This window comes from Tachysurus vachellii, chromosome 5, assembly GCF_030014155.1.
Source record: "Tachysurus vachellii isolate PV-2020 chromosome 5, HZAU_Pvac_v1, whole genome shotgun sequence".
Classification (NCBI taxonomy): domain Eukaryota; kingdom Metazoa; phylum Chordata; class Actinopteri; order Siluriformes; family Bagridae; genus Tachysurus; species Tachysurus vachellii.
Window position 1 is genome coordinate 16,961,637 of NC_083464.1, and position 25,060 is coordinate 16,986,696.

At 35.9% G+C, this 25,060-nt stretch overlaps 3 protein-coding genes across 4 annotated transcripts; all 3 read right to left on the reverse strand.

The window, feature by feature from the left end:
* Nucleotides 1–434: 434 nt before the first annotated feature.
* Nucleotides 435–9,888, reverse strand: fasn2 (fatty acid synthase 2). Its single transcript, XM_060870042.1, has 7 exons — nucleotides 9,178–9,888; nucleotides 8,990–9,059; nucleotides 8,731–8,884; nucleotides 8,151–8,311; nucleotides 7,827–8,033; nucleotides 7,311–7,492; nucleotides 435–7,221 (listed from the first exon to the last, which is right to left on the reverse strand). Exons 1-7 carry the CDS (start codon nucleotides 9,214–9,216, stop codon nucleotides 1,675–1,677), a joined length of 6,360 nt encoding a protein of 2,119 aa, XP_060726025.1. The 5' UTR covers nucleotides 9,217–9,888; the 3' UTR covers nucleotides 435–1,674.
* A 1,508-nt stretch (nucleotides 9,889–11,396) lies between these two features.
* Nucleotides 11,397–14,803, reverse strand: rdh12l (retinol dehydrogenase 12, like). Of its 2 annotated transcripts, XM_060870046.1 has the most exons (7): nucleotides 14,651–14,803; nucleotides 14,360–14,472; nucleotides 14,048–14,203; nucleotides 12,302–12,406; nucleotides 12,001–12,210; nucleotides 11,689–11,881; nucleotides 11,397–11,569 (listed from the first exon to the last, which is right to left on the reverse strand). In XM_060870046.1, exons 1-7 carry the CDS (start codon nucleotides 14,662–14,664, stop codon nucleotides 11,467–11,469), a joined length of 894 nt encoding a protein of 297 aa, XP_060726029.1. In that variant the 5' UTR covers nucleotides 14,665–14,803; the 3' UTR covers nucleotides 11,397–11,466. The 2 variants fall into 2 exon arrangements, with proteins under 2 accessions (XP_060726029.1, XP_060726030.1); XM_060870047.1 differs by lacking the exon at nucleotides 14,651–14,803 and having other exon boundaries at nucleotides 14,355–14,472.
* Nucleotides 14,804–16,543: 1,740 nt separating this feature from the next.
* On the reverse strand, nucleotides 16,544–24,405 carry ddx61 (DEAD (Asp-Glu-Ala-Asp) box helicase 61). Its single transcript, XM_060870045.1, has 14 exons — nucleotides 24,239–24,405; nucleotides 21,924–22,766; nucleotides 21,757–21,820; nucleotides 20,930–21,034; nucleotides 20,663–20,792; nucleotides 20,266–20,412; nucleotides 19,956–20,050; nucleotides 19,641–19,763; nucleotides 19,243–19,371; nucleotides 18,439–18,555; nucleotides 18,201–18,264; nucleotides 18,009–18,110; nucleotides 17,636–17,838; nucleotides 16,544–17,471 (listed from the first exon to the last, which is right to left on the reverse strand). Exons 2-13 carry the CDS (start codon nucleotides 22,061–22,063, stop codon nucleotides 17,639–17,641), a joined length of 1,416 nt encoding a protein of 471 aa, XP_060726028.1. The 5' UTR covers nucleotides 22,064–22,766; nucleotides 24,239–24,405; the 3' UTR covers nucleotides 16,544–17,471; nucleotides 17,636–17,638.
* Nucleotides 24,406–25,060: the final 655 nt, after the last annotated feature.

Here is a 25,060-nt window from a genome sequence, read left to right on the forward strand (position 1 = left end):
AGGCGTTTCTGTGTTAGATGGATACAGATTGTTAATCTAAAGAATTAGGCTACCTTTGTGCTTTTCACTGAATCATCATAGTGTAATATATAAAATAAATTATCATATCAATTAAGCTATACAGAATGGTAAACACAAATGTTGGCAGTAGTTTTACTTTACTTAGCACTTTGACCTTTAAAACAATAAAGAAAAAAAAATCAAATCAAATTTATTTGTCACATACACATACATACAGTACGACATGCACTGAAATGCTTTTTGCATCTGTCAACATAAGGAATGTAATTCCGGATAAAAAATATAAAACCAAAATGAGGTAGATAAATAATAAAAAAAAGTATAAACTATATATAAGAAACTATATAAAATATGAAAAAAGTGAAAAATAATGTATATACTTATACATAAATATACATAAATGCGTATGGTTTTTAATTATTGTCCTTAAAGTGTCCATGTGCAGTATGGTGTGTATAAAGTATAAAGTATAAAATTAAAGGAATAATAATCACTCAAGAAAAACCACTCATTTGATTATATATTTGCCTTTTTAATAATTAAGGGATTAAAGCTGCCTGAGACATTTAATAGAAATGATCTTGTTGAATTGTGACAGAGTGAAGCTTTAATTCAGGTGATTTGTTGTTTATATGTTTGTTTTGTGAAGGACTTATCAGCTTATGAGAGTAAATTGCATTCAAATAGTTTGGAAATGGTGGGCATTGTCCAGAATTCGCATAATTTATTTATTTATTGAGAAACTAGAATACAAAATTAATACAAAGTAACAAAAATAGGTATTTAATTTAATTTTAAGTTGCAAGAGTAATCAGAATAATTAAATATGTGAATAATAAAAAAATACATTAAAGATGTTTACAAGTGATGTACTGATATTTGATTATCTTTTTTTAGATCCTGGTTAATAAATAACACTTAATGTAGGTTCATACTACATATGTGATGAGGCATAGATTTCCCTTGCATCATTTCTGGTAAAGGATTTCTGCTAAATATACCCATTAAATTAGCTTTATTCTTTGTCCTATTTATATCATCAGTAATCAACTTACAATATTAAAATGTACAAAAATGTATGAACAATATATCATTTGTGGAACTGGTGTTCTCAAACATGTACATTAGTTAAGTTAACCCCTTAAAATACTGCCTTATTGCTCAGATATACATTTTAATGGATGTTATTTAAAAACTTAATAGAGAAACAAGCAGAATGTAATATGTAGTTATAAGGTGCTGTTGGCAGTTTAATGTGTTAAAAGTCTGTTGATTTTGTGGGACATTCCATTACACACAAACACACCACTCCCAAAGTCATGTTCAGATTATTAATGAGATGATATAAGAAATATACATTAGTCAAAAAATAAAAATAATGGCAATAGGTTTTGACAAAGTATACAAAATGTATATATTGCTGTATAATTCCCAGCTAATAACTACCAGCTACATACAACTATATACAATTTTCTAGTGTATATTAGCTAACTAACTAATATCAACCGAAAACATAACCCCAAAATATACAATATGTATTACAGTATTACAGTCATAGCATTGTTCAGAGAACACAGCTGTACATTTACATTAGTTAGTTTTTGTACAATATTGTCAACATTTGCTTATGTATATCACCTTCTGTAAAAAGCACTAGAATCCTGTCATCTCCACAATAGGGACAAAGTCATTGCTACTCTCTTGCTTTTCTCCATTTTCAAATTCCATCAGTGTTTTAACCAAGTCCGACAGTGTCTTCTCTGGATCAAGGAGTGCCACCAAAGGTACACTGACTCCTTTATCTTGAAAGATGAGGTTCTGCAGTGTCATGGCTAACATGGAATCAATTCCCAGTGCTGACAGACAAGTATCATCACTCAGCTCATCTTGCTCAATGTTAATATTCTCACTTATCAATGATTTGATATATTCATTGGGTGAAGAGATTTTCTTAGTCTGGTCAGGTTTTGAGTTTATCATTTTAGCCTTTTTGAGCTCTTCCTCTACCAGGGCTGATAACCGCATGGTGAGGGATTTGTTTTGAGACAGGACATTATATCTAATGTTTTTGAAATGGAATTTGCACACAACCTGTTGAGGTTTGTTCATCAAAAGGCACTGCTCAAGACTATCATGGATTTCTGTGACTTCCAGCATCATCATTCCTTTGGACTCTAGAAATCTTTGGAAATGGTGTTGGTTTAACAAGAGACCCAAATTTAATGCTCCCCAGTTAATTGCCTGCCCAGAAAGTCCAATGTTCCTGCGATACTGGCAGAAGGTATCCATAAATGAATTAGCAGAAGCGTAGTTTGTCTGTGAAGCATTGCCAAGGAAGGCTGAGACAGAGGAGTAGCATACAAAATAATCCAGATCACAGTGTTTGGTGGCATTGTGAAGGTTAATTACACCATTCACTTTTGGTCTCATGACCTTCTCAAAGTGGGATTTGTTTAGGTTTTCAATCAGTCCATCATTAAGGATCACCGCACTATGGAACACTCCTTTGATTGGTTTGGATGGTAACAGTTTAGTGATCTGAGCAACAGCTTGGTGAATTTGTTCTGAGACCGAAACATCACATTGTAATCTTGTGATTAAACACTGGCACTGATTTTTTATGTTATTTATCTCCTGTTCCATTTGATCATTTGCACCACTCCTAGACAGAATAACAATATTCCCTCCACCTCTCTGAGCAATGAATTTCACTGTTTGATATCCAAGTCCTGATAGACCTCCAGTCACAATGTAAACAGAATTCTTCTGGAACAGCTTTTTGGCTTTTGGTATCAGGGGGATATCTGAAGGTTCATCTTTAGTGCCGTGGCACAAAACCACCATTGGCATGGTTTGACATCTAAAGTATGATTGTGAAGGCAAGCGATGAGTGATTTCTCTTTTTGAATTCTGAATTGTGCTTTTTTCAAAACACACAAATCCTCTGTCCAAATGCATGTTTTTCAACCAGTGAAATACTTGCAGTTTCCGTGCTCTAACTGACTGCTTCTGCATGAGGCTAGATGTGAAAAGGATTTTCATATGAACCTCATTATCTTGACCTCTAAAAGCAAGCTGACTGACACAGGTGTCTGGCTGGTTGTCCGCTACAAGAATAATGTCTCTAACACTTGTTATTTGACTTACATTTGTAATGACAGTTTCATCATATGGAGGCAGAAGCACAAATGCTGCAATCTCACTCAAGTCATGAGACAGCTGATCTGTGTTTTTAGCCACAGAGACTCTCCATCCTGATTTGACTGCTGTGACAGTTAAGACTTTCACCAAAGCTGAGTCTGGGATAGCTGAGAAAATGCCCAACCTCTGGTGTCTGGCTTTAGGTAGGGCACAGTGTAAGATCTCCCAAGCAAGTATCATGTAAGATACACAAGGTGTGTCCTTCAAAAATGGAAGGCTCTTTGTTTTGTAGCATGCATCTGCTGGAATAACAACTTTGCTAGAGGCAACAACAGGGTAACAGGAAACAATACGGTCTCCCACTTTCAGTTCTTTTACCTCTCTTCCCACAGCTGTGACAATTCCAGTGAAGTCAAGCGCTAAAAGTTTGTAGTTTTGAGTGGTGTGTTTGTTCCAGTACAGTGTCTGACCAAATTTAAGATCAGAAACACTAACTGGAAAATAGTCTGAGGAGTGCATGCAAATTTTACAGAGCTGGACTTCTACATTTTTCCCTTGAATGGGGTCGGTAGATTCATCAGAAACAACTGCTGACAGGCTTGTCACTCTGTAGGGGTCAGAGGTTTGCAAGATAAAGCTTTCATACTTTGTTTTATGGACACTTTGATGTGAGCCATCTAAGATTGACGTGTGAATAATCTGAGGCTTAAGAATCTGCCCATTTTTTACAACTAGCTCAGGGTATTTGCTGCAAGGGTATGATCTGATAATCTCAGCCAATGGTTTAATGTCTTTAGTAGATTCAATGTCTATCAACTGAAAGGAAAGGTCTGACAATTCAGCTGCACATGCTCTTGTCATTCCAGAGAGTACAAAACCAGGATTGATGTGATCTATTGTTTTTCCTGTTGTCCGATAGGTTACTACCCTGATGGAGTTTTGGAAATGCATTGACTTAAGGCCTGCAACAATTTTCCGGAAAATCTCACAACAACTTGCCATGCATTCTAACACATTCTCTGTTTTGTCTGACTTTAAATCTGTGTCACTCCACATGAACAACACTTCCTGGAAGTTTGTATTTACATTTTGGATGTTCAGGTCAGACAGAAAAACTTCAAATCCATGTTCTAGCAGTACTTTAGTATGTGTAGATGAAATGTATTTTGATGCTGGGTCTAAGTATTGCTGTAAACCTGTAGAAATTCCTAACTGATCAGCAAAAACTAGTGATTTCGGTGATGAGAAGTTGTCATTCTCTGACACTATGCTGTAACTGTTGTGATAAAAATATTCCTCTACTACACGAGTGCGATTCCCTAGGTAGGTAATGATTACATTCTTGAGTTCAACCAAAACCTTGCCATCTTTGTCAGCCAAACAACCACAAATGATAAGTTCCTCCTTAGCCATATGTGTTGCTCTCAAGTACACAACCATCTCCTTCTGCAATGGTTCATACACAGTTAGACTGCCTATTTCTGATGGGAATCCAGGCCTTTCCATGAAATGATATGTTCCTGTGACAGGTATAAGTTGCATAAGATAGTCTAAGACTATAGGATGAATGTAGTATTCATGCATTTGGGGCAATATTTCATCAGGAACAGTAATAATAGAGTAGGTTTCTCCAAGTTCCTCTCCATAATAAACATTTCCCTTGTTTTTGAAAACTGGACCATACTGAAATCCACCCAAAGATAAGTTCTTATAGAACTCCTCAGAACTCACAACAGACTGGCATCTTTTAGCAATACAGCTTAGAGAAATGTACGACTCTTCAGGCAATCTTGCCTCTGTTGACTCAATCTTTCCTGATGCATAGTTTGCTGATAAAGAGTGCACCTTAAACTGAAAGCTATTCCCTGCTGTACTTTTAGTTGGATCCAATCGTATTTTCACATCAGGTGCATTCTGTGACAAAACACATGGAGTGTGAAACTTTATACTGAGCTGCAGAAAGTGGAGGGGTATTTTTGGTTTTACACTTGTCATGACTGCTGCTAAGCCTAATTCAACATAAAATGCCCCAGGGACAATGGCAACCCCTTGGTGTTTATGATCATACAGATAGGACACTGCTCCAGAGGAGAGGTCACAGCTGAAATCTAAGCCATTTTTACTTAACTGTGTAATTACAGGATGGATACTGCTGTCACCCGAAAGGATTGCTTCAGTAAGTACATCTTTCCTCACACTGTCAAACTGATACCTTGGAAAAGGAATTGGTTCCATCTCACAGCCTTTATAGAACTGGTCCCAATCTATATTGATTCCTGCTTCAAACAGTTTGGATACAACAGTCAGCATTGTCTCAACATCTTTTTCTGGCTGCACTGAGGAGAGCACCACTGTGTCACTTCCTAGAGTCTCAATGATGTTTCTTTGCAAAGCCCTTCTTGGGCTAATCTCAACAAATATTGCATTCTTGGTCTGTTTAACCGATCTTAGAGCTTGTTCAAAAGCAACCGGCTCTCGGATATTTCTTGCCCAGTATTTACCGTTAACAAAATCTGTTGGGCACACCTTTTCTCCTGTCACTGTTGAGAATAATTCTGTCTCCATATTCTGTGTATGTAATTGGCCTATACTATTCTCTATTTCTTCCACAATGGGATCCATCATGTGACTATGATAAGCAGCAGGCACATCCAAATTATGCAGGAACAAATTTTTGCCATCATCTGAATTGCTTAAGCACTTATGCAAATGATCAATAGCGTCTTCTTCTCCTGAAAGTGTGCATGACTGAGGGCTGTTTTGTGCTGCCAAGCAAATCTTCCCAGAATAAGAAGGGAGGATTTTCAGCACATTTGGTACAGGCATGTTGCTTACAACAAGCATTTTCCCTCCAGTTACTCTACTCTGCAATCTACTGCGATAGTAGATCACCTTTACTGCATCCTCAAGTGACAACAGACCAGAACAATGAGCTGCAGCAACCTCTCCAACAGAATGTCCAAGAACAGCATCTGGTCTAATACCCCAGTGCTTTAGAAGATTAGCAGTGGCGACCTGTACGGCAAAGAGGAGAGGCTGAATAATTTCTGGTTTAGAGAAACTGACCTCATGTTTAGATTCACTCTCCAGTATTTCCATCAGCCCAATATTTATGTATCTTTGGAAAAGATTGTCAATCTCTCTCACTTTTGCCCTAAAAGTAGATTCCGCTTTTAGAAGCTGTTTGCACATACCTCTGTAAGTAACACCATTTCCACAAAACACAAACACTAGTCTAGTATGTTTCTTTGCTGGGACACTCTTTTTGTCTTTCGCATACATAAGTTTTTCTTTCAAATCTGTCAAAGATAATATGTGAAATGCTTTCCTGTATTTATGTTTCCAGTGACTTCTCCTACAGCTAGAAGTATATGCCAGGCTTTGAACATCTGTTATATTCTTTGCATTGATATATGAAGCTGTGTCTTCTATCATCATTGTCAGTGATTTCTCAGATGCTGCAGAAAGTACAAAAAAATTGTATTGTTTCTTGACAGGTTCTTTTGGTGTTTTTTTCTGAAGATATTGCTTTACAACTGCATGTGCATTTGTGCCTCCAAATCCAAAGTTATTTATCCCAGCAACTCGCACTGAATCTCTGCAGGTGACCCATTTCTCAGCTTTGGTGGGAATCTTTAGGTTAAGAGCTTGAACATCTATGCTAGAACTTTCCTCTGAGTAGAACACTGAAGGTACAATGGTTTCATGCTTCATCATCAAAAGTACTTTAATCAGTCCTGCCACTCCCGCTGCAGATTCTGTGTGTCCAATGTTACTCTTAACTGAGCCAATAAGAAGTGGCCCTACCTCTGAGGGTCGTGCCTTGGCAATAACTTTAGAGATGCTGTCTGCTTCTACTGAATCTCCCACCGGAGTCCCAGTCCCATGAGCCTCTATGTACTGGATATCGGACAGGTAGGTCCCTGTAGAATAGATTCTATTGAGCAACTCTTCCTGCTGGACCATAGATGGCTTCGTGATTGGAGTGACACTGCGGCCATCTTGATTAACTGCTGTTTTGCATACAATGCCCCAAATATGATCATGATCCTGAAGAGCCTGTCAGATTATGTACATTAGTATTATTATCTACATTGAAAAATCACTAAATATGTATGTAATAAGGTATATATTAAGCAGTGAAATACTTTTTCTAGAGGCTTCAGCAGGATGACACCACATCCTTCTCCTCTGCCATAACCATTTGCTGTGTTGGAGAATGGTTTGCTGGCTCCATCAGGCGAGATCATCTTTGCCTTACTTAGAGCCACAAATACTCTTGGCTGAAAAATGCAGTTCACACCACCAAATACAGCCATTTCACAGTCTCCTGTTAAATAAAACATAGTCAAACTAACTTCAATAAAGAATAATAGCCAAATAACTCATTCTAACCATAAATATTAGAGTTCTTTTGTGATCTACACAATTACTGACAAAAACGTTTTGTATCAAATCCTATAATCAAAGATTTCTATAAAATCCTTGCAATCCCTAGCACAAATTGAACAAGAGATTGTCAGGGAACTACATACAAACAAAAAAGGCAACTGATATTGGCCACTGGTAGGCTATACATGTTTTGGAACTATTTTTAGGCTAGTGTATATTAATTTTTTTAATTTTATTATTTTATTATTTATTTTATTAATTAATTATTTTACCTTGTCTCATGGCTTGACAGGCTAAATGAAGGGCAACAAGAGATGAGGAGCAGGCACAGTCAATAGATAAAGAAGGTCCAGTAAAGTTGAAGGTATAGGAGATTCTGTTGGCTGCTATACTCATGGCTATGCCAGTACCAGTGCAGTGGTTAATGATGACAGGATTGACATTCGCCATGGTGAGTTCATAGTCTCTGTTCATCAGGCCTGAATCAACATGTAGAACTGTTATTACATGCATATATATATATATATATATACACTATATTATATGTTTTCTTAATTAAAAAAAATAAACGATAATATATCATGTTTAGTCATTACCCAGAAAAACTCCTGTTCTACTCCCATTGGCCTTCTCCATAGGCATCCCAGCATTTTCCAAAGCTCTGTAAGTACACTGTAGAAGCATTTTGTGTTGTGGATCCATTTGCTCCATCTCAGCATCGGTAATGCCAAAGAATGTCTGATCAAACTCATTAAATCTGTAAATCAAATGTTGTGTGATATTAAGTGGTGGCAAATAAATATTTATACATTGTATAAGCATGTATATGATGTTAAAGATAGAATAAAATTAAGGACAGTTAGTCCTGTTATTTTGTCATTATGCAACAATTTCAAAACATCTGTACCTAACAGGAATCTTTATTCTTATAACAGCTTACTAATAGACAGGATAATTGAGACATCAGCAACATTTGCCTTCTTTAAAAAAAAAAACAGCTATTAATTCATAATTAATTCAGTTTAAATGAAATATGTTAATGGATAGTATCCACAGTCAATATATGTGTACCGTGTAGATGCAATCCATAAAGAAACCACAAAATAATTTATTAGCAAATAAATGTCAATATAAAATTATTACATGTACATCTTTCTGGCAAAATAGAAGGCTTACCCATCAGTGAATGCAGCTTTTGTTGTCCGTGACTTTCCTGCCTTATTGTCATCTTGATCATACCACTCATTCTGGTCAAACCTCTCAAATGGTATCTGCACTGCACAGTTCTTTCCCTCAAGCAAGACTTTCCAGAAAGGATCAAGCCCCTCACCTACAAAAATCAGATATCTTTTATGTACACAAAATGGAAAACATACAAACATTTTGTTTACTGGAAGTTTAGTGTAAGTGAATGTTTTCAGTTTAATATGTTCACCTCCAGGGAAATTGCATCCTATGCCAACAATAGCAATTTCTAAATCCTTATCATTCATGATGAAATGAATCTGTAATAAATAAAATAAAAGCAAAAGTATATTTCAAGCTAAACATCAACAGAATATTTAAATGTGAGTGCTATGTTTTTTGAAAAAGCGTTTGAAAAAGAGTTATAATAAGGTTTACCTCATCGTCCTGACAAATCCATAAAGTTGTGAAAAGCATCAGATGGTTGATTCTGTTATAAGCATTTATATAAGCATGCACTATAGATAATTTTTTACCAAACCAAGGACATGGTGCTTAGATAAGAAAATTAAGATAAGATTAACAGTTAGTCACTGGATCACATGTGAAAACATAGGGGGTTGGATGAAGCCGCTGAATCGGTGTTAGAAAGCAATTGCACAATTTACACAATTACAGCTGACCATATAGTGTATTGTTATGGAAAATGGAAATTATTTATAACAACACTATCTGGTGTCTCAAGGTTTCTTTTTTATATAATCTCATGATAAGTTTAAACTCAGGGAGATTTGCCTTGATACCAATGACTCTAGTTTGCATATTATAAATATACATTTAAAATATAAAGTTGATCAATTTTTATTTAGAATTATTATATAGAATTATTATATTGCTGTAAAGCTGTTTTGGGACAATGTCAATTGGGAAAGGTGCTATTCATATAAATTGTAAATGAATTGGATCAATTGCCAGTAACAAAATATGATTCTAGCAAAGGTACCGTAAAGAATTAGCATAAAATTAGTAAATACACTATTCAACAGACTACAGCAGCTCCTGTTGAATTGGAACTGGTTGTTGACCTGTATATACATATAAATATTTACCTTCCTTGTGCACGTATAAGAAATATCAGTTTTCATGGGGAAAAAAATCCAAAACAGTATCAGAATATGCTAAGAATGGTATTGATTTTTTAAAAGATCTACAGACGCTTTGCTGTATATCATATATATATATATATATATATATATATATATATATATATATATATATATATATATATATATCATATATATATATATATATATATGATAGGATACCATTTTGCTGCCCATAATTACAATATATAATATATTGATAGTAAAATGATAGAAATTGTCATAGCAACTGCATAATGCAAAACCCATACCTCCTCTGTACATTCTGTACAAGCCTGTGCTCAGAAGAAGCAAGCCATGGGTTAAAACTGACTGTACAATAACAATAAAATATTATTACTATGAACTCAACAAACTGTGGACATGAAGGCTATAACCAATGGAGGACCAAATGTAAATCAGCTTGCTGATTATCAGATTTTCATTTTTCATAAAGCAATCAGATGGTTAATGTTTAAAACTCAGGATTTACAGATAGCATATATAAATGGTTACATTTACAGCATTTAACAGATGCCCTTATCCAGAGTGATGTCCAAAAGTGCTTTTTGTGCTTTGAAGTCTTTATCAATGAACACATTATCACTGGTCCACTAGGATAGAGTCTTATGATACCATCGACCTAAACCTCTGTTCAGAGCTGGGTAGTAACGTTTACTCCGTTACATTTACTTGAGTAAGTTTTTGAAAAAATTATACTTCTAGGAGTAGTTTTAAATCACTATACTTTTTACTTTTACTTGAGTAGATTTGTGAAGAAGAAACTGTACTCTTACTCCGCTACATTAGGCTACAATGATCTCGTTACTTTTCTTTTTACCTCTTTGGTATTTTACGCGTCAATTTTAATGTTTTATTTTGACAGAGAGAAACTTCCGCTAAGGCTCTACCACATGACTGTGTTTCACCAATCAAACGTAGTTGTACAGTCTCGTCACGTTAACATACTCAATCTCACCGGCGGGACGCGTTAGTTAGCAACACAACAGTTTTGTCGAGTTCAGCTGTTTCGAGTTTTTTTTTTTTTATGTGCTCAACTTTACTCAGCGCCGCAAGAACCGACAAACAGATGACATCAGACGTGTCGTTTCTTGCAGCGCCGAACACACATATTTAAAGGGATAGTTCACTTACTTAGATCATTTACTCACTCTCATGTTGTTACAAACCTGTATAAATTTCTTTGTTCTGATGAACATGAAGGAAGATATTTTGAGAAACAAAAGCAGCTTTGCTGAATATATAAAAGGAACTTTCTGTCCATTAACATAATATATAGCAACCCACTAAACAGCTGGTAATTGGTGTCTTTTTAAAATCCTATCCCTCTACACATGGTCCTCTCTCATGATACTTACGGCATGATACAATTATACAGTGGAAGGAATATGCCCCCAAGTGGCAGCAGTGTGTATGTATGTGTGTATATTTACAGTGAAGTCCCTGGACATGAATCTGTAACCGGAAATAAACAACATTTTAGAAACAAGGAAATGTGGACTATGTAAAAAATTTAATATTGGTGTTGCACAACTTCAAGGCATCTATTTAAATGGCAACAGATTTAATCCCATGTTATCTTGAGCATCTGGCAGCTTAGGTCCCAAAGTCGCTGTGCCATGTCATCATCCACAGCAGCACTAGAGCAGTTTGCGGGTGCACAGTCACTGCAACAAGTATAGGAATATGTTGCAGTCAAAATTAATTTTATACTCTCAGGATAAAAACATGACCAAATAATTATCAACATAAAATACGCTATGTTAAGGTGCAATTTTAGACTTACCTGTAATATTTACCACTCTCTGTCTCTAGCTCAGGAGCCACTGCACAATAAATAGTGGTTTGAGCTCCCTGCAATGATGTTTTGGTAAATGGTTTGATCAACCACATGGCTGCCTGTTGGGGTCGATTCAGGTGCCTCCACAGTTCTGTCTGAACTACACCAGGGTGAAGGACATAAGTTGTCACTCCTGTACCTGTTGAACACAACAGGGACATGAATGAGCCAAGCAGACCAAATTAACATGTGCTACAAACAAACTCCAATTCATGTTCAGGTTCATACCAGGAAACTGCCTGATGTCTTAGCACTCACCCTGTAGTTTTTTGGCTAGGCAACGAGTGAAGAGCACATTGGCCAGTTTGCTCTGGCTGTAAGCTTTGGCTTTATCATAGCTTTTCTCACTGTTTAGGTCATCCAGATTAATAGTGCCCCACTTATGCGCCATGGATGACACTGTGATGATCCGAGCCGGAGCAGACCTCTTAAGCAGGTCATTTAATAGAAATGTCAGGAGAAAGTGACCTACAAATGCATGAGGGTTATGAGTATCAACATATTTGCTGATTTTATGACAAATAGTAAGGCTTAACAACATACATTTCCATGAACCTACCGAAGTGGTTGACTCCGATCTGCATCTCAAAACCATCTGCTGTTTTAGCATATGGGCATGCCATCACGCCAGCATTATTAATCAAGATATTGAGCTGTTTCTCCTCTTGGGAAATAAACAGTAACTCATGATGAGAAATATAACAAGAACTACAACATCTTACTTAATATTTTTATCCTTTATGTAATTTATGATCTATAAAACATTATGTTTATTGGCATGGGAAAGAATGTGAAGACAAAACAGAAGTGTCTTAAACCACACAACCCTCAGACATAAGGCATATTCATTTTCATTAATTACTCTAAGCATATATTCAGTTCTCATGAATGTCATACCTATTTGAAACTTCTAAAAAGTATGTTTCATGCAATTCAAGAGAGAAAGAGAAACAGATAAGTAAATAGGCAATAAAATGAAATCTGTGTGAAAGAGAGTAGGGTTCTATTTTAATAGAACCCTACAGTATGATGGCTCATTAATTAATCCGAATGAAGAAGTGAAAAACTTTAATATCACTACAAATTGCAATATTTTCACATGCAGCACAGTTAGGGTAACCTCTCTTTATCAGAGAAACTAAGTGTATTTATGGTTGCATGTTAGAGTTGAAGCATAAACAAGCTTGAGTTTATTATAAACAATAATAATGAACCATATTAATCATATCTTATCACTTATCAGCTGGCAATAAAATTCAAAATTGATTGCTGCTACTGAATTATAAAGCCCTAAAAGCTGTGTCCCTATTTTAAAGGTGGAGATCTTGTGGATCAAGGACACTAAAGCCAGTGTTTTCATTCCAACAGTGTTTGTTATGACTATACTACCTTCACAGTCTCAATTAAGACGGATAGATGGATGGCATTATAGTACACTGCTGGAATTGATTCTGCACATCTCTGTAACTTGCTGGAGGGGTGACTTTAACACAGATGTTACCAGAGATACTTCCTTAACATCCATTTGTAGGTTTACAGATGTTTCAGTGATAATTATCATATACACCATTTGCCAAATACTGTCCTTTCCATGCTGAATTTAGCAGTCTATTTTAGATGTTTGTTTTTTTTTAAAAAAAAAATAATTTTATACAGTTTCTTTTCCTTATTACACGAACAATCATGATGTCCTATTTAACTCCTGAAGATTGCTATTTGTAATTTGCTATAAATTAGCTTGACTCTCAATCCCTTCCAAACCCAACCGCCTTCTATTAGTCACACTACTGTCAAAGACAGGAAGACTGCTTCCTTCTTTTGGGCATCGGTTCCTGTCAAGATTTTCTTTCTAATATTATTAAGGTTGCTAACTGCTGACAGTCTGCTCATCTGACCCCTGAATTATTTTAATTACTTTTGTTAAAAGCATTGTATCTAATTACATTTGATTTTAATTGAATTTTTAATTGAATTTTAGGATTGTATCTGGAATTTCCCTTGCAGCAGTATTGCTGTATATGAGTCATCTACTAAGAAATAAGCTACACAAAAGAACAAATGCAAAAAAATAAAAGAAAAAAAATGCTATCACATGACAAATATACAAAAGCCTAAATGCCTTTGAAAATAAGAACCTAAAATATGGAACATTATTGTATGTTTGGCTAAAAAATAAAGGGAAAAATGTTTAGGTGGTGCTTACTTCCTTTATAGTTCATTGTGATAAGCGTAAATTGATATGCATGCACTATGAGAGAATACCAGGAATGACAGATTAATCTTAATGTGTAGAAAGAAGTCTTACCACTATTGATATTCTGAGCAAATTCTCTGATGGAGTTGAAGTCAGCCAGGTCAAGTTTTTTGCAGGCAACATTCTGATTCCCAGAAACGTCTATAATCTCTTTCAGAGCTGCATCAGCTTTCTCTATATTTCTGCAGGCTATAATGACCCTCATACCTTTATACACAGACAGTAATGACTTTTAAAATCTATTTTTCACAACTTATTGGTTAAAACCTGTATATTTCAAATCGGTGATCAACCACAGGGTAAACTACACCTGCTGATAAGTTTGATAAGTTATTTATACAACTATTATACAACTAACCTTACCTCTTTTGGCCAAATCAATAGCAGTCTCTTTGCCAATCCCAGTATTAGCACCAGTAATCACTACAGTTTTGCCATCCAACTTTACAGCAGATGACCATGGTTTAAAATAGTTCCTAGTTGTGAAACAACATGGAATAACATGTACATGAAATAGATCATACGTGATAAAAATCTTTCATGGACATCTAAGATATATGCACTTTAGGAACCACTCCCTTCCTGTTTTAAGATTATTTATTGGGAAACAGGTTCCAACACTACAGCTGTTTACAGCACAGTTTATAACCATACCTTAAAGACTGCATTGATCGCGATGACGAGAACAGAGAGAAAAGTAAAACGAACAAACAGGAAAGTAACTACTTCAGACTTCACTGTAAACACGACGGATAATGAATGAACTGGACTTTAGGACGTAAACAGGAAACGATTCCGTCACTCTGATTGGTTACTAGGTTTCTCCGGAAATCACATCATATTGTGTATGTTTCACTCTCACGTGTTGATATTTCTCACGTTTATATTTTGTACCATAGAAATGTATGAGTTTGGGGCTTTTAACGATTAATGTAAATCGCCTGAAAATACCGGAAAAATATTTCGAAGTTGGAAAAGTTCTTATTAGCTTTCGGCTTCCAAAACGACTATTTTGGGCTTATAAACATCTCACTGCCATTTGTTTCTAACCCGGACACAGTTTACGACATTATGACCAGTGATTATTGTTCATTACTTAACTAAAGCTGCTTCATGCAGTTTTACTCATGTTAATGAACGGTCTCACATACAACTCAGCTCAGTCTTCACCAATCAGTTACTAAGACAGGAACCACACACCCGCAATGTGTCTTTTTTAATACATAAAAAAGGGAGAACTTTCAAATGATGTAGATTTATTTATTGTCAATTTTTTTTAATTCAGCAACTGTAAAACTGCTTATATATGCAGCCTGTCACAGCAGAGTGAAATACTTTTTCCCCTCATGTCCCAGTTTGTTAGGAACCTGATGCCAGAGTGCAGGATAAAGCCATGATACACAGCACCAGTGGAGCAGAGAAGGTTAATGCAATTGTCAAAGACCCAGCAGTGGCAACTTGAACCCAGACCTTCTGATCAGTAACCTAGTTAACTGTTAAGCCATGAGAGATAACTAAATAAAAAAAGGGAGGGGGGATAGGAGAGAATACATTTTAAGATTATTATTGTCATTGTGCAGCGCTTTTTGGACTCTGGCTATTTAAACACAAAAAAGGCTAAATTTTTCAGACAGCTTATGAGCATTGAATTTTGGTACTTCACCTGTTAGCTGTAAGAGACCAGCAGAGTATTCACTTTTCTTTTGTTCCCAGGAGGATACTGTTTAATTTTTTTAAAGCAGAATAACATTATTCTCCATTCACCTTAGCTATTCAACTGCCAAGAAGAGGCGTCTATTTCAGCACGAGTTATATGAGTTTACCAGCCCTTGCCAGCTGAAAGGAGAGAATGAAGTTATTTTGTATACGTAACTGAATAATAAATTATAACGCATAGCATTTGATCTTGCTTATAAACATCTATGTAAATATATACACAAGAAGACAGATTTGTTCACTGGACAAATATAAAAGTCCAAAATAAAAAGCAGTGTCCAGTGTTGCCAGAGAAATATACAATACAAACAATATATGGACTGTTGATAAACTCTACTGTATAGAGAATGCATGTATATTAATTTTACAATTCTGCATGGTTAATACAATTATATATTTTAATAAAATCTGTAAACAAATTTTCTTTGCCTGCATTTATACAGTCTCTATTTGTTAATTCCACTAAAATTTGATGTAGTGTAGTTGGAAGTAAATACAATGGAGTGCTATTTTTAAATAAAAAGGTCCATAACGTCAGATATGGGCAATTGGCATGACACTGCCTTGATATGTACCATACGCTTTCATCAAATTTTCCAAGTGAAGAAGCAGCAAGTGTATAATTTATACTACACTGACCTATAAAGCATGTATGAGGCAATCTGAGTGCCTTGAATCTTTGAAGTCAAGTGTAAATGTGTAATTAACATCTCTGTGTTGGAGATCACAATATTTATACAATATTAGACAGACAGACTGCTTTAGGTACATGAAGTACGTAAATTTTAGAAGAATTTCCACTAAGCAGTGAAAGAATAAACTGCATGAAAATATGGAAAATATGCTGGATACTTTATTTCTCTTCAAAGAAAATGAGACAATGTAGATGCTGGCACCGACATCTGGAACAAAAGGTTTGGACAGTCTCCCTTTTACATGTCAGTAAAAGCAGAACTTCTACTCACAATGCATCAAAGATGGAAATGACAAACACAAACAAGGAAAAGGAAAAGTTGGAATTGGCTCAGATTGGCATCAAACAGCTTTGAGAACTACACAAATGTGAGTGCTTTTTTTAACATGAGCACTTATCAGTTTGTATTACAACAAAAACATGAACACAAAAAAAAAAATCCCATTTGGTAAACTGGTAAAATACAACCTGGCTCAGACATACAATAAATTCTTCTAGGAATGCATGCCATTAAAAAAATCTAACCTGCAAATTTCAAAGAAACCTGATTAATTTTGTGCTTTTTAAAAATATATTCAGGCCACTTAATCCTGAACCTGGGGTCCCATTGAGTGTTCATAAAGCACTAAAGGCACTTAGGTTTATGCATAACTGTGTAAGCAAGTGCTCATATAAAGTTGCTGGGAACGATACAAAAATCACTTTCAACTATACTAGCACTTATTTATGGGGCAGGGCTGCTGAGGTAGGTTTTACACATGACCATACTGAACTGAAGTACCCTTTCATATTTGGTAACAAAGCAAAATGGTGATAGGCAAATGTAACATACTGGAGAAACGATTATTCCTAAAAATATCTTTCAGAGCAGTGCTAGTAACATTTGTATTGGGTGGTATTTAACAATTAGCAGTCTGATAGCTTTGCAGAGCCAGTGCAACAGAGGAAATGACAAAAAGGGTAAGAATGGTCAAATGAAGTAAAGGGGACTTCACCCTTGTGCCCATGTTCAACAGAAGATGTGCAAAATGCCAGAAATCATCCATCTATTCTCCAGCCAAGAATCTGTCAAAAAACAACATTTAAGCTGGATTAGTCAAGGTTTAATTCAATCAATATTTTTGCACTGATGTTTATTAATTAATTATTATTAAAAAAAATACAAATAAGAAAAATCTATTTATTATATTAGGTGTTTTAGCTCCAGTCAGATGATCCTGTGGAGTTACCAATTAAGATGCGCTGAGTGCAGCATCCTTCTCTTCCTCTTCCTCATGGTTGATTGAGTGGAACTCTGCCACATACAGGCTCTTGTCAATGCTCCCGGGAATGGGCTTAATGTCTGTCACTAGCTGGTCCTCAATGGCCTTCAGATTGAAACGATCATCTGAAGTAATCAGATTAATGGCCAGACCCAGGTGCCCAAAGCGACCTAGTAAAATATAAAGAACATTCTAAATGAATTAAATTTTTATTTCACTTTTAAAGTAACACACACATTATATGGTGTAATGGTGTGGCAAATGTTTTCTTTCCACACCTTGATGCCAATCACCGCTTGAATGCCACAGCCTATTAGCTGACCAGATCTTGGGTATTTACCTGATCTTCCAATGCGGTGTAGGTAGGTCTCTGCATTTTTGGGAAAGTCAAAGTTGATGACCACATTGACAGCCTGAATGTCAATTCCTCTTGTAAAAAGATCTGTAAAAAGTGATTACAATGCTAAATAAAGTATACGATTAAATCAAGCACCACTGTGGATAAGATTAGTCTAAAGAGCAAAACACAGACCTGTGCAAACCAGGTTTCTACAGAGGCCGTTTCTGAAGTCATGGAACACGCGATTTCTGTATTCCTGCAACGTTGCAATGCATGCACTTAATTAATAAAAACTTTAATTGACATACAAACTAAAATATGCTTCTGATAAAGAGAGACGAATGGCAATTTCTGGAGTAATAGCTAAAAAGGTCATTCTAATGATCATGTAATTAAAAATAATAATAAAATAAAAGTTAAAAAAAATCACCTGCATCATTTTTGCATGGATGTAAAAACAAGAGTAGCCCAATTGTGTGATCTTCTTAGCCAAAAGTTCCACCCTCTGGGTTGAGTTACAAAAGATTATAGACTGGTTGATCTGGAGCTAAATAAGAAAGCATACAAATAGATCTTATGAGATATGACAAATGAACAGTAACAACTTATTCTAAACTTCCACTGTGTTTTCATATATGAAGATTCTGTTTCCAAATAAAGTCAAATTCGCACTTGGTGTAACTGAATGCTTATGTGCGCACTACAAACATGTATTAATTATGGATGTTCACATTATAAGCAAGTGTTTTATAGTTGTGTGTTTTAGTGACAATAATGAAGGAAGAAATCTGAATGAGAGTAAAAGAAAATGTAACTAAACTCACTTTAGACAATCCTACTCAGGATAAAGTGCAAACAAACTCAACAATAAATTAAAACTTTTAAAATTCTCACAATTCTGTTGGTATATTTATAGCACTGATATTGTTGATTGCTGCACTACTGATGATTTCAGATGAATACTGTTATTTATTCATCATGCAAGATTATTTCCCCGTTTTTACATATTATTTAATCTTTAACCTAATCTTTATTTTTTTTATATATTACATTTTAGCAAATGAAAATTTGTCTGAAAACCAAAACTTTATTGTATATCTGTATGAATGAATGCATCATTATACATTACTATGCTTAAATCAATATCATGATACGCAAGACACAAAAATGCTAATATTGCGTTTTAAACTTTTAAACTAAAATTAATAAAAAATAAAAAGCACTGTTTACTTACCCTGGAGAAAAGTGTGTTGAGGCAGTGCACTTTCTGTCTCTCTGTTACATAAGCATAGTACTGAGTAATGCCCTTGAGTGTCAACTCATCCATCAGGTTAATCTCATAGGGCTTTTTTAGGTGTTTTGACTGTACCAAACAAGAGAACAAAAATATTAAGTTAAAAACAGATTTAGAAGAAACATGCATGGCTCAGATATACTCAATATAGACACAAATTCAATACTGATTAAAATAATATCATCATTTGCATGACAGGAGAACAAAAAAATAACTTGCATTAAGCACTCAGCTGGAAACTTAAATATATGGAAAAATTAAACACTATAAATTTGATTCTTAAATACATCAAATTCTTCAAAAACCCATGTATTTGACCCGCTGGTTGCTTCACTCACCATGAATTTTTGTACAGTAGTGGGGAAGGTGGCAGAATAAAGTAGAATCTGACGATTCTTGTCCGTAAATCCAATAATTTCTTCAATGAGGGTGACAAAGTCTTGAGAGAGCAATTTGTCTGCCTAAGGTATGAGGCATAATGACAAAAAGAGATGCATAACACAGCATTCATTTGGTGTATATAATAGATATAGACCTTGGTAAACCCATTACATAAGAGCCCTCTACATTTTCTGCTCTGTGTTTGTCAATAAGGCTGTCTGACATCACCATTCTTATAACTTATGACTTTATGTAGAGGTAAACAGACCTACCTCATCCATCACCATCATTTGGACTTTGCCAGCTTTGGCCACACCTTTCTTCATAAGATCCAGCAGCCTGCCTGGTGTGGCGATCACCACATGTACTAAAGAACGGCAGAAAAATAAAGGAAGGAAAAAGGAAAGGGGGAGAAAAGGAAAAAAAAATCAAAACTAAAGTCAATTGACAAATTTGGATTGTGTAGAAAATCGAATTTCAAGTTCATCAGCCTAGATACAGTATATTAAGAAAATGCAATTTCACTTTTCTGAATCTTATTGGGAGCCTTCTCAAACTGCTGGTTTATGTATGCAGGCTTACCCATCTCATCCAGGCGCATGATATCATCCTTTAGATTAGTTCCACCAGTAGTGGCCATGACCTTCACTCCCCCCATGTGCCTACTCATGTTGATACAGATTTGGCTCACCTGCAGAGCCAGTTCACGAGTTGGCACCATTACTATGGCTAGGGAGCAAGAGAGCATGAGAAAGCATTATTCTATATCTGGTGCATAATAACCCAATAGCAAACTGCTTTACTAGTGACATGCTGGGAAGCTCTTTCTAATCTACAGACAACTGTCAAAGGAAGAGGACACACAATAAACTAATGTATTTATTCTATTATTGTGTCATCTCTACCAACAGACAAAAGACAGTGAATCTAATTAAAGATAGCATGAAACTCTTTGTGTTGTTACTTCAAGCCATTGTACCTTGAATATGATCCTTTTTTAGGTCAATCCTCTCCAGGAGAGGGATGAGGTAGGCTCCGCTCTTCCCTGTGCCATTTTTGGCCCTTGCAAGAATGTCCCTTCCTGACAGGGCAATGGGAATGCTCTCCTCCTTTAAAATAAAAGCAAAATAACAAGAAAAAAATATATATATTTTTTATTAATTTAATACACATTATTTACACAAATGTTAATTGAAAAACAAACACAAATAAGATTTGCTGCTTAATTCAGAGAGATTCACAATACCTGAATAGGAGATGGCTTCTCCCAACCCATTTCAAAAATGCCCATTAACAATTCACGTTTAAGGCAATAGTCTTCAAACTCATTCCCTTTGGTTGCAGTCACATCCTAAAAAAGGTTTAGGTGGTCATTCATCTAAGAACATTTTGGAAAGTTTTCATGGATAATAAAAGTGAGAAAAAAAAACATCTCAAGAATTTGTGCCCAAGTAGATGAGGTGACATTGAAATGGCTGAAATTGTTTTCTGTAAAAATGAACAAATAATTTAAATTTCAGAAGCACTGAATCATCGTCATCTCCCCCATTTGCTCACAAATGACATATACCTTCCCTAGAGACCAGTCACTCACATTTCTACATTCTGTATGGTGTGTATGCATATGACAGAAAAAGCACAAACATGCTAGATGAGTTGTGTTTACAGTGGTATGATGGTCCTCAATGCTAGAATTAGAACAATTAACTCAATTTGATTCCTACCATCTTCTGAACCTCACATTTATGGTCGGTAGTTGAATGGTTTATAAAAGGTGGATTAATTTATGATGACAGGGCTGCTATGAAGAAGGACTACACAGACATGGAAAATACTAATAAGACAGTGCAAATAAAACTTAAAATAAGGTTGACTAACTCTCCTCCTGGCATAACACAGGATCTTCACATGAAACCATACTGAGAGGAAAAAAAGCCATGTGGCAGACTTATTAAACTTGGTGACAATTTGAGAGTGCAAACATGATACACGACATAGTTTAAAAGAGGGCAAAAGAAAATTACTGTTTTTGTTCGACACAAAAGAATGCATGTATGCAATGTTCTAGCTTACTGAGGTTTTCACTCTCGTATCTTTTTCTGGGAGCTGCAGGGACTTCTTCCAGTCATCTCCAAATCTGAACAAAAGATTAAATACAGCAATAATATATATTAAATACATATATTAAAGCCAATGAAATAAACCTAGACTCAAGTGTATACAAAATCTACCAGGTTTACCTGATACCACCACTGGTGTGTGGTATGCTGCTTCCTTTCTGGGAGGCACTGAGCACTGTTGCTGTCTGTGACCCTGTCTGCCCATTTTGTTTGGTGACTCCCATGACTGAGGTGGGAATCTGGGTCCTTGCAGTGGCCATTGCTATAGAAATAACTTCTCACAGTCGTTGGTTTCTTGCAGATTTCCTTTCTGAGGGTTTATGCTAATCCCCTGTTCTTTCACTGCTTCTGTCAATCCCAGTGCCCTACTGTGTAAACAGTTGTCTTGGACTACTCTCACTTGTACGTGCAGACCTCTTGAAAAGAAGAGGTGTTGACGTATGAAAATAGTTTTTAAGAAAACTCTCCCAAAAGAGGAGAAAAATGTATTTATAAGAATAAATATTACCTGCTGTCACTATTAAAATACACGATTTGGGAGCATGTATTTTTGAAGCATTTAAATCTAGCCTACAAAATTTTGGATGCAAATGCACAAATATGCTGTTTTTCTTTTCTTTTTCACTTTTGTTATCCCTGAAGATTTTATGAAATATTTACTTCGGAACTTCAACAACTTCCAGTCTTTTGTCTTACTCTAAGGTACAATTCTATTGTTTTAGGATTCAAGTGCCGAAGAGCATATGAAATTCAAAAATGTAAATTTCTGGCTATCTACAAAGCTTTTTGGTGTTTCTTTATGGGAAGTATTATCAGTATGTCCCTAGTGAACCCAATTGGCACTATATTTAATTTGGAAAGTTAATACAGAATTACGTCAATTCTGCATTTACTAGCTGCTTTTCTCTCTCTGGCTTGTCGAACACCTCACTGAAGAAGAAACAGGATTCTGCAGGGTGTCACCTTTAAAATAAAAAAATAAATTGTTAGACAATGTTGAAACTAAATTAGTTAAGCCTACTAGCATGGTCACATTCAGATAAAATAAATTAGGACATTTTTAATTTCTCACAAATATCTTATTTTTTAGTGGTCTGATAACGTGTGGGATTTGTCCTTGGTTTTCTTAATCGTTCTGTCTTCAGGTGTGAACATTTGAGAGAAGAATTGCTAGAACTATTTCATTAAAAGAGGTGTACAATGTCTGGTTGAAATGAAGGTGGGAATGATGGAGTTGAAAGCAGGTATATGGCATGCATGAGTGAGACAGAGAGGGTATGATACATTATTTTACAAGATAGCGGTAATGGTCAATACAAAAGACAGTATTTCAGAAATCAAATACTAGGTTGAGAGAGAACAGAAAAAATGGCAAATGTGTTCTGCTGGCTGACATTTGTCAAGGTTTTGCCATAAAGACCAATCTCTGAGAATTCCAGAACTAGTTCCTTTTCTCTGTTAATTACTAATGTTGTAAATCTGTTAGCAGGTTCAGGAGTTCTACTGAAGAGCCCTCGTCTGTATGTGATTCAGCAGAGATTATTAATCAATGTCCAACTGCTAGAGGACAACAAGGATATATACTGCTGTGTTTTCCCCTTTATAAACACAGGCTGAAGTGGGCGTTTTTGTTTTTAATCTATAAAAGCAGTGTGAATGTTGGACATGTCTTGAGACAGTATAGTTAACACACTTGCAGGATAAAACACCTTCCTAGCCTGGATCAGATGTGTGGGTCCACGTCAGTGTTTTAATAGCTAATAAAATGTTAGAACGACAAAAATATGAGATGTGTATAGTGGAAAACTCATTAGAAAATGAATATAATTTAATTGTGTTTCTTAACCGATGCAGAAAAATGTTATCATTCCAGTTGACAGTACAGTGCTGTTCACTACAGTTACACATGCAGCCTTTGCGGTCAGACAGAGCTGCGTAACTAGTTTATGTTAACAACAAACGTTTTATTGACAACAAAGGAGCTCGTCACTCAAACTTCGGTATAAATGTTTAAAACGTTACACATTCTGGATAAGCTAATTGTTAGCAACAGCGAGCTAATTAGTCAATAAGTAGGTAACCCAAAAGTAATATACAACTATTATTAGTTAGTTGGCTAACAATGCTAATTAGCCTCAAGCTTCATGGCGGTACAAAAGTAGCTAGCTAACTTAGCTGAGCAGTTAAATAAACATAATGTAGACGATTATTTGTCGTGGAATACTGGGCAAGTTAGGCTTTACACACAAATAGTTAATAATGAAACAGTACATGTTCACTCTGAACACTAAAAAACCGTTAAAATCAAGTTACTTAGCTAGCGAGCTAGCTAACTAATCTAACTAGCTAGCTAGCTAGCTAGCTCGGAGGAACCATACTGTAAATTAGTGCGTTGAGGATTTCTATAAAATTTCAACCGAGTTTAAGTATGTTACCTTTTTAATATGAACGATTTAAATCCTCGCTTATCTTTTACACATAAATATCCGCTTCTGTGTTGCTCCTCGTTGACTCTCCTTGTTGCTGTAGCTCTCATTAACACTGTCCCTTTGTCTCTTCAGACTTTAGTCAACATGGCCGCGCGTGCACAAGTTCTCACACAAATGACGCAGCGTCTGAAATGGCCAATCACAGAACGTCATTTGAATCTAAAGGCGGAGCCTCAACAATGCCATGCTGCAGGTGTGTATACACTGCTCACTGTGGAAAATCAGCAAACAAACATTAGCTGGACTCCACTAATTCTCTGTGTGCATATTTACATTTACATTTACATTTACAGCATTTGGCAGACGCCTTTATCCAGAGCGATAAGTGCTTAAATCTCTAACATTGAATACATTAATGCTGGTGGTGGATCCAATCGAGCAGTGCTGGTAGATTGGAGGGTGCAGGGTGCAGTGCGAGGAGTGATGAGGGCTTTGAGGTAAGAGGGAGCTGGTCCATTTTTGGCTTTGTAGGCCAGCATCAGTGTTTTGAATCTAATGCGTGCAGCTACCGGAAGCCAGTGGAGGGATCGCAGCAGCGGTGTGGTATGCGAGAACTTTGGCAGATTGAAAACAAGCAGTGCAGCTGTATTTTGGATCATTTGCAGAGGGCGGATTGCGTTCATAGGTAGACCTGCCAGAAGTGCGTTGCAGTAACCCAGTCTAGAAATGACAAGAGACTGAACAAGTACCTGAGCAGCCTGTGAGGACAAAAATGGCAGAATCCTTCTAATGTTGTAGAGAAGAAACCGACATGAGCGAGTCACATTA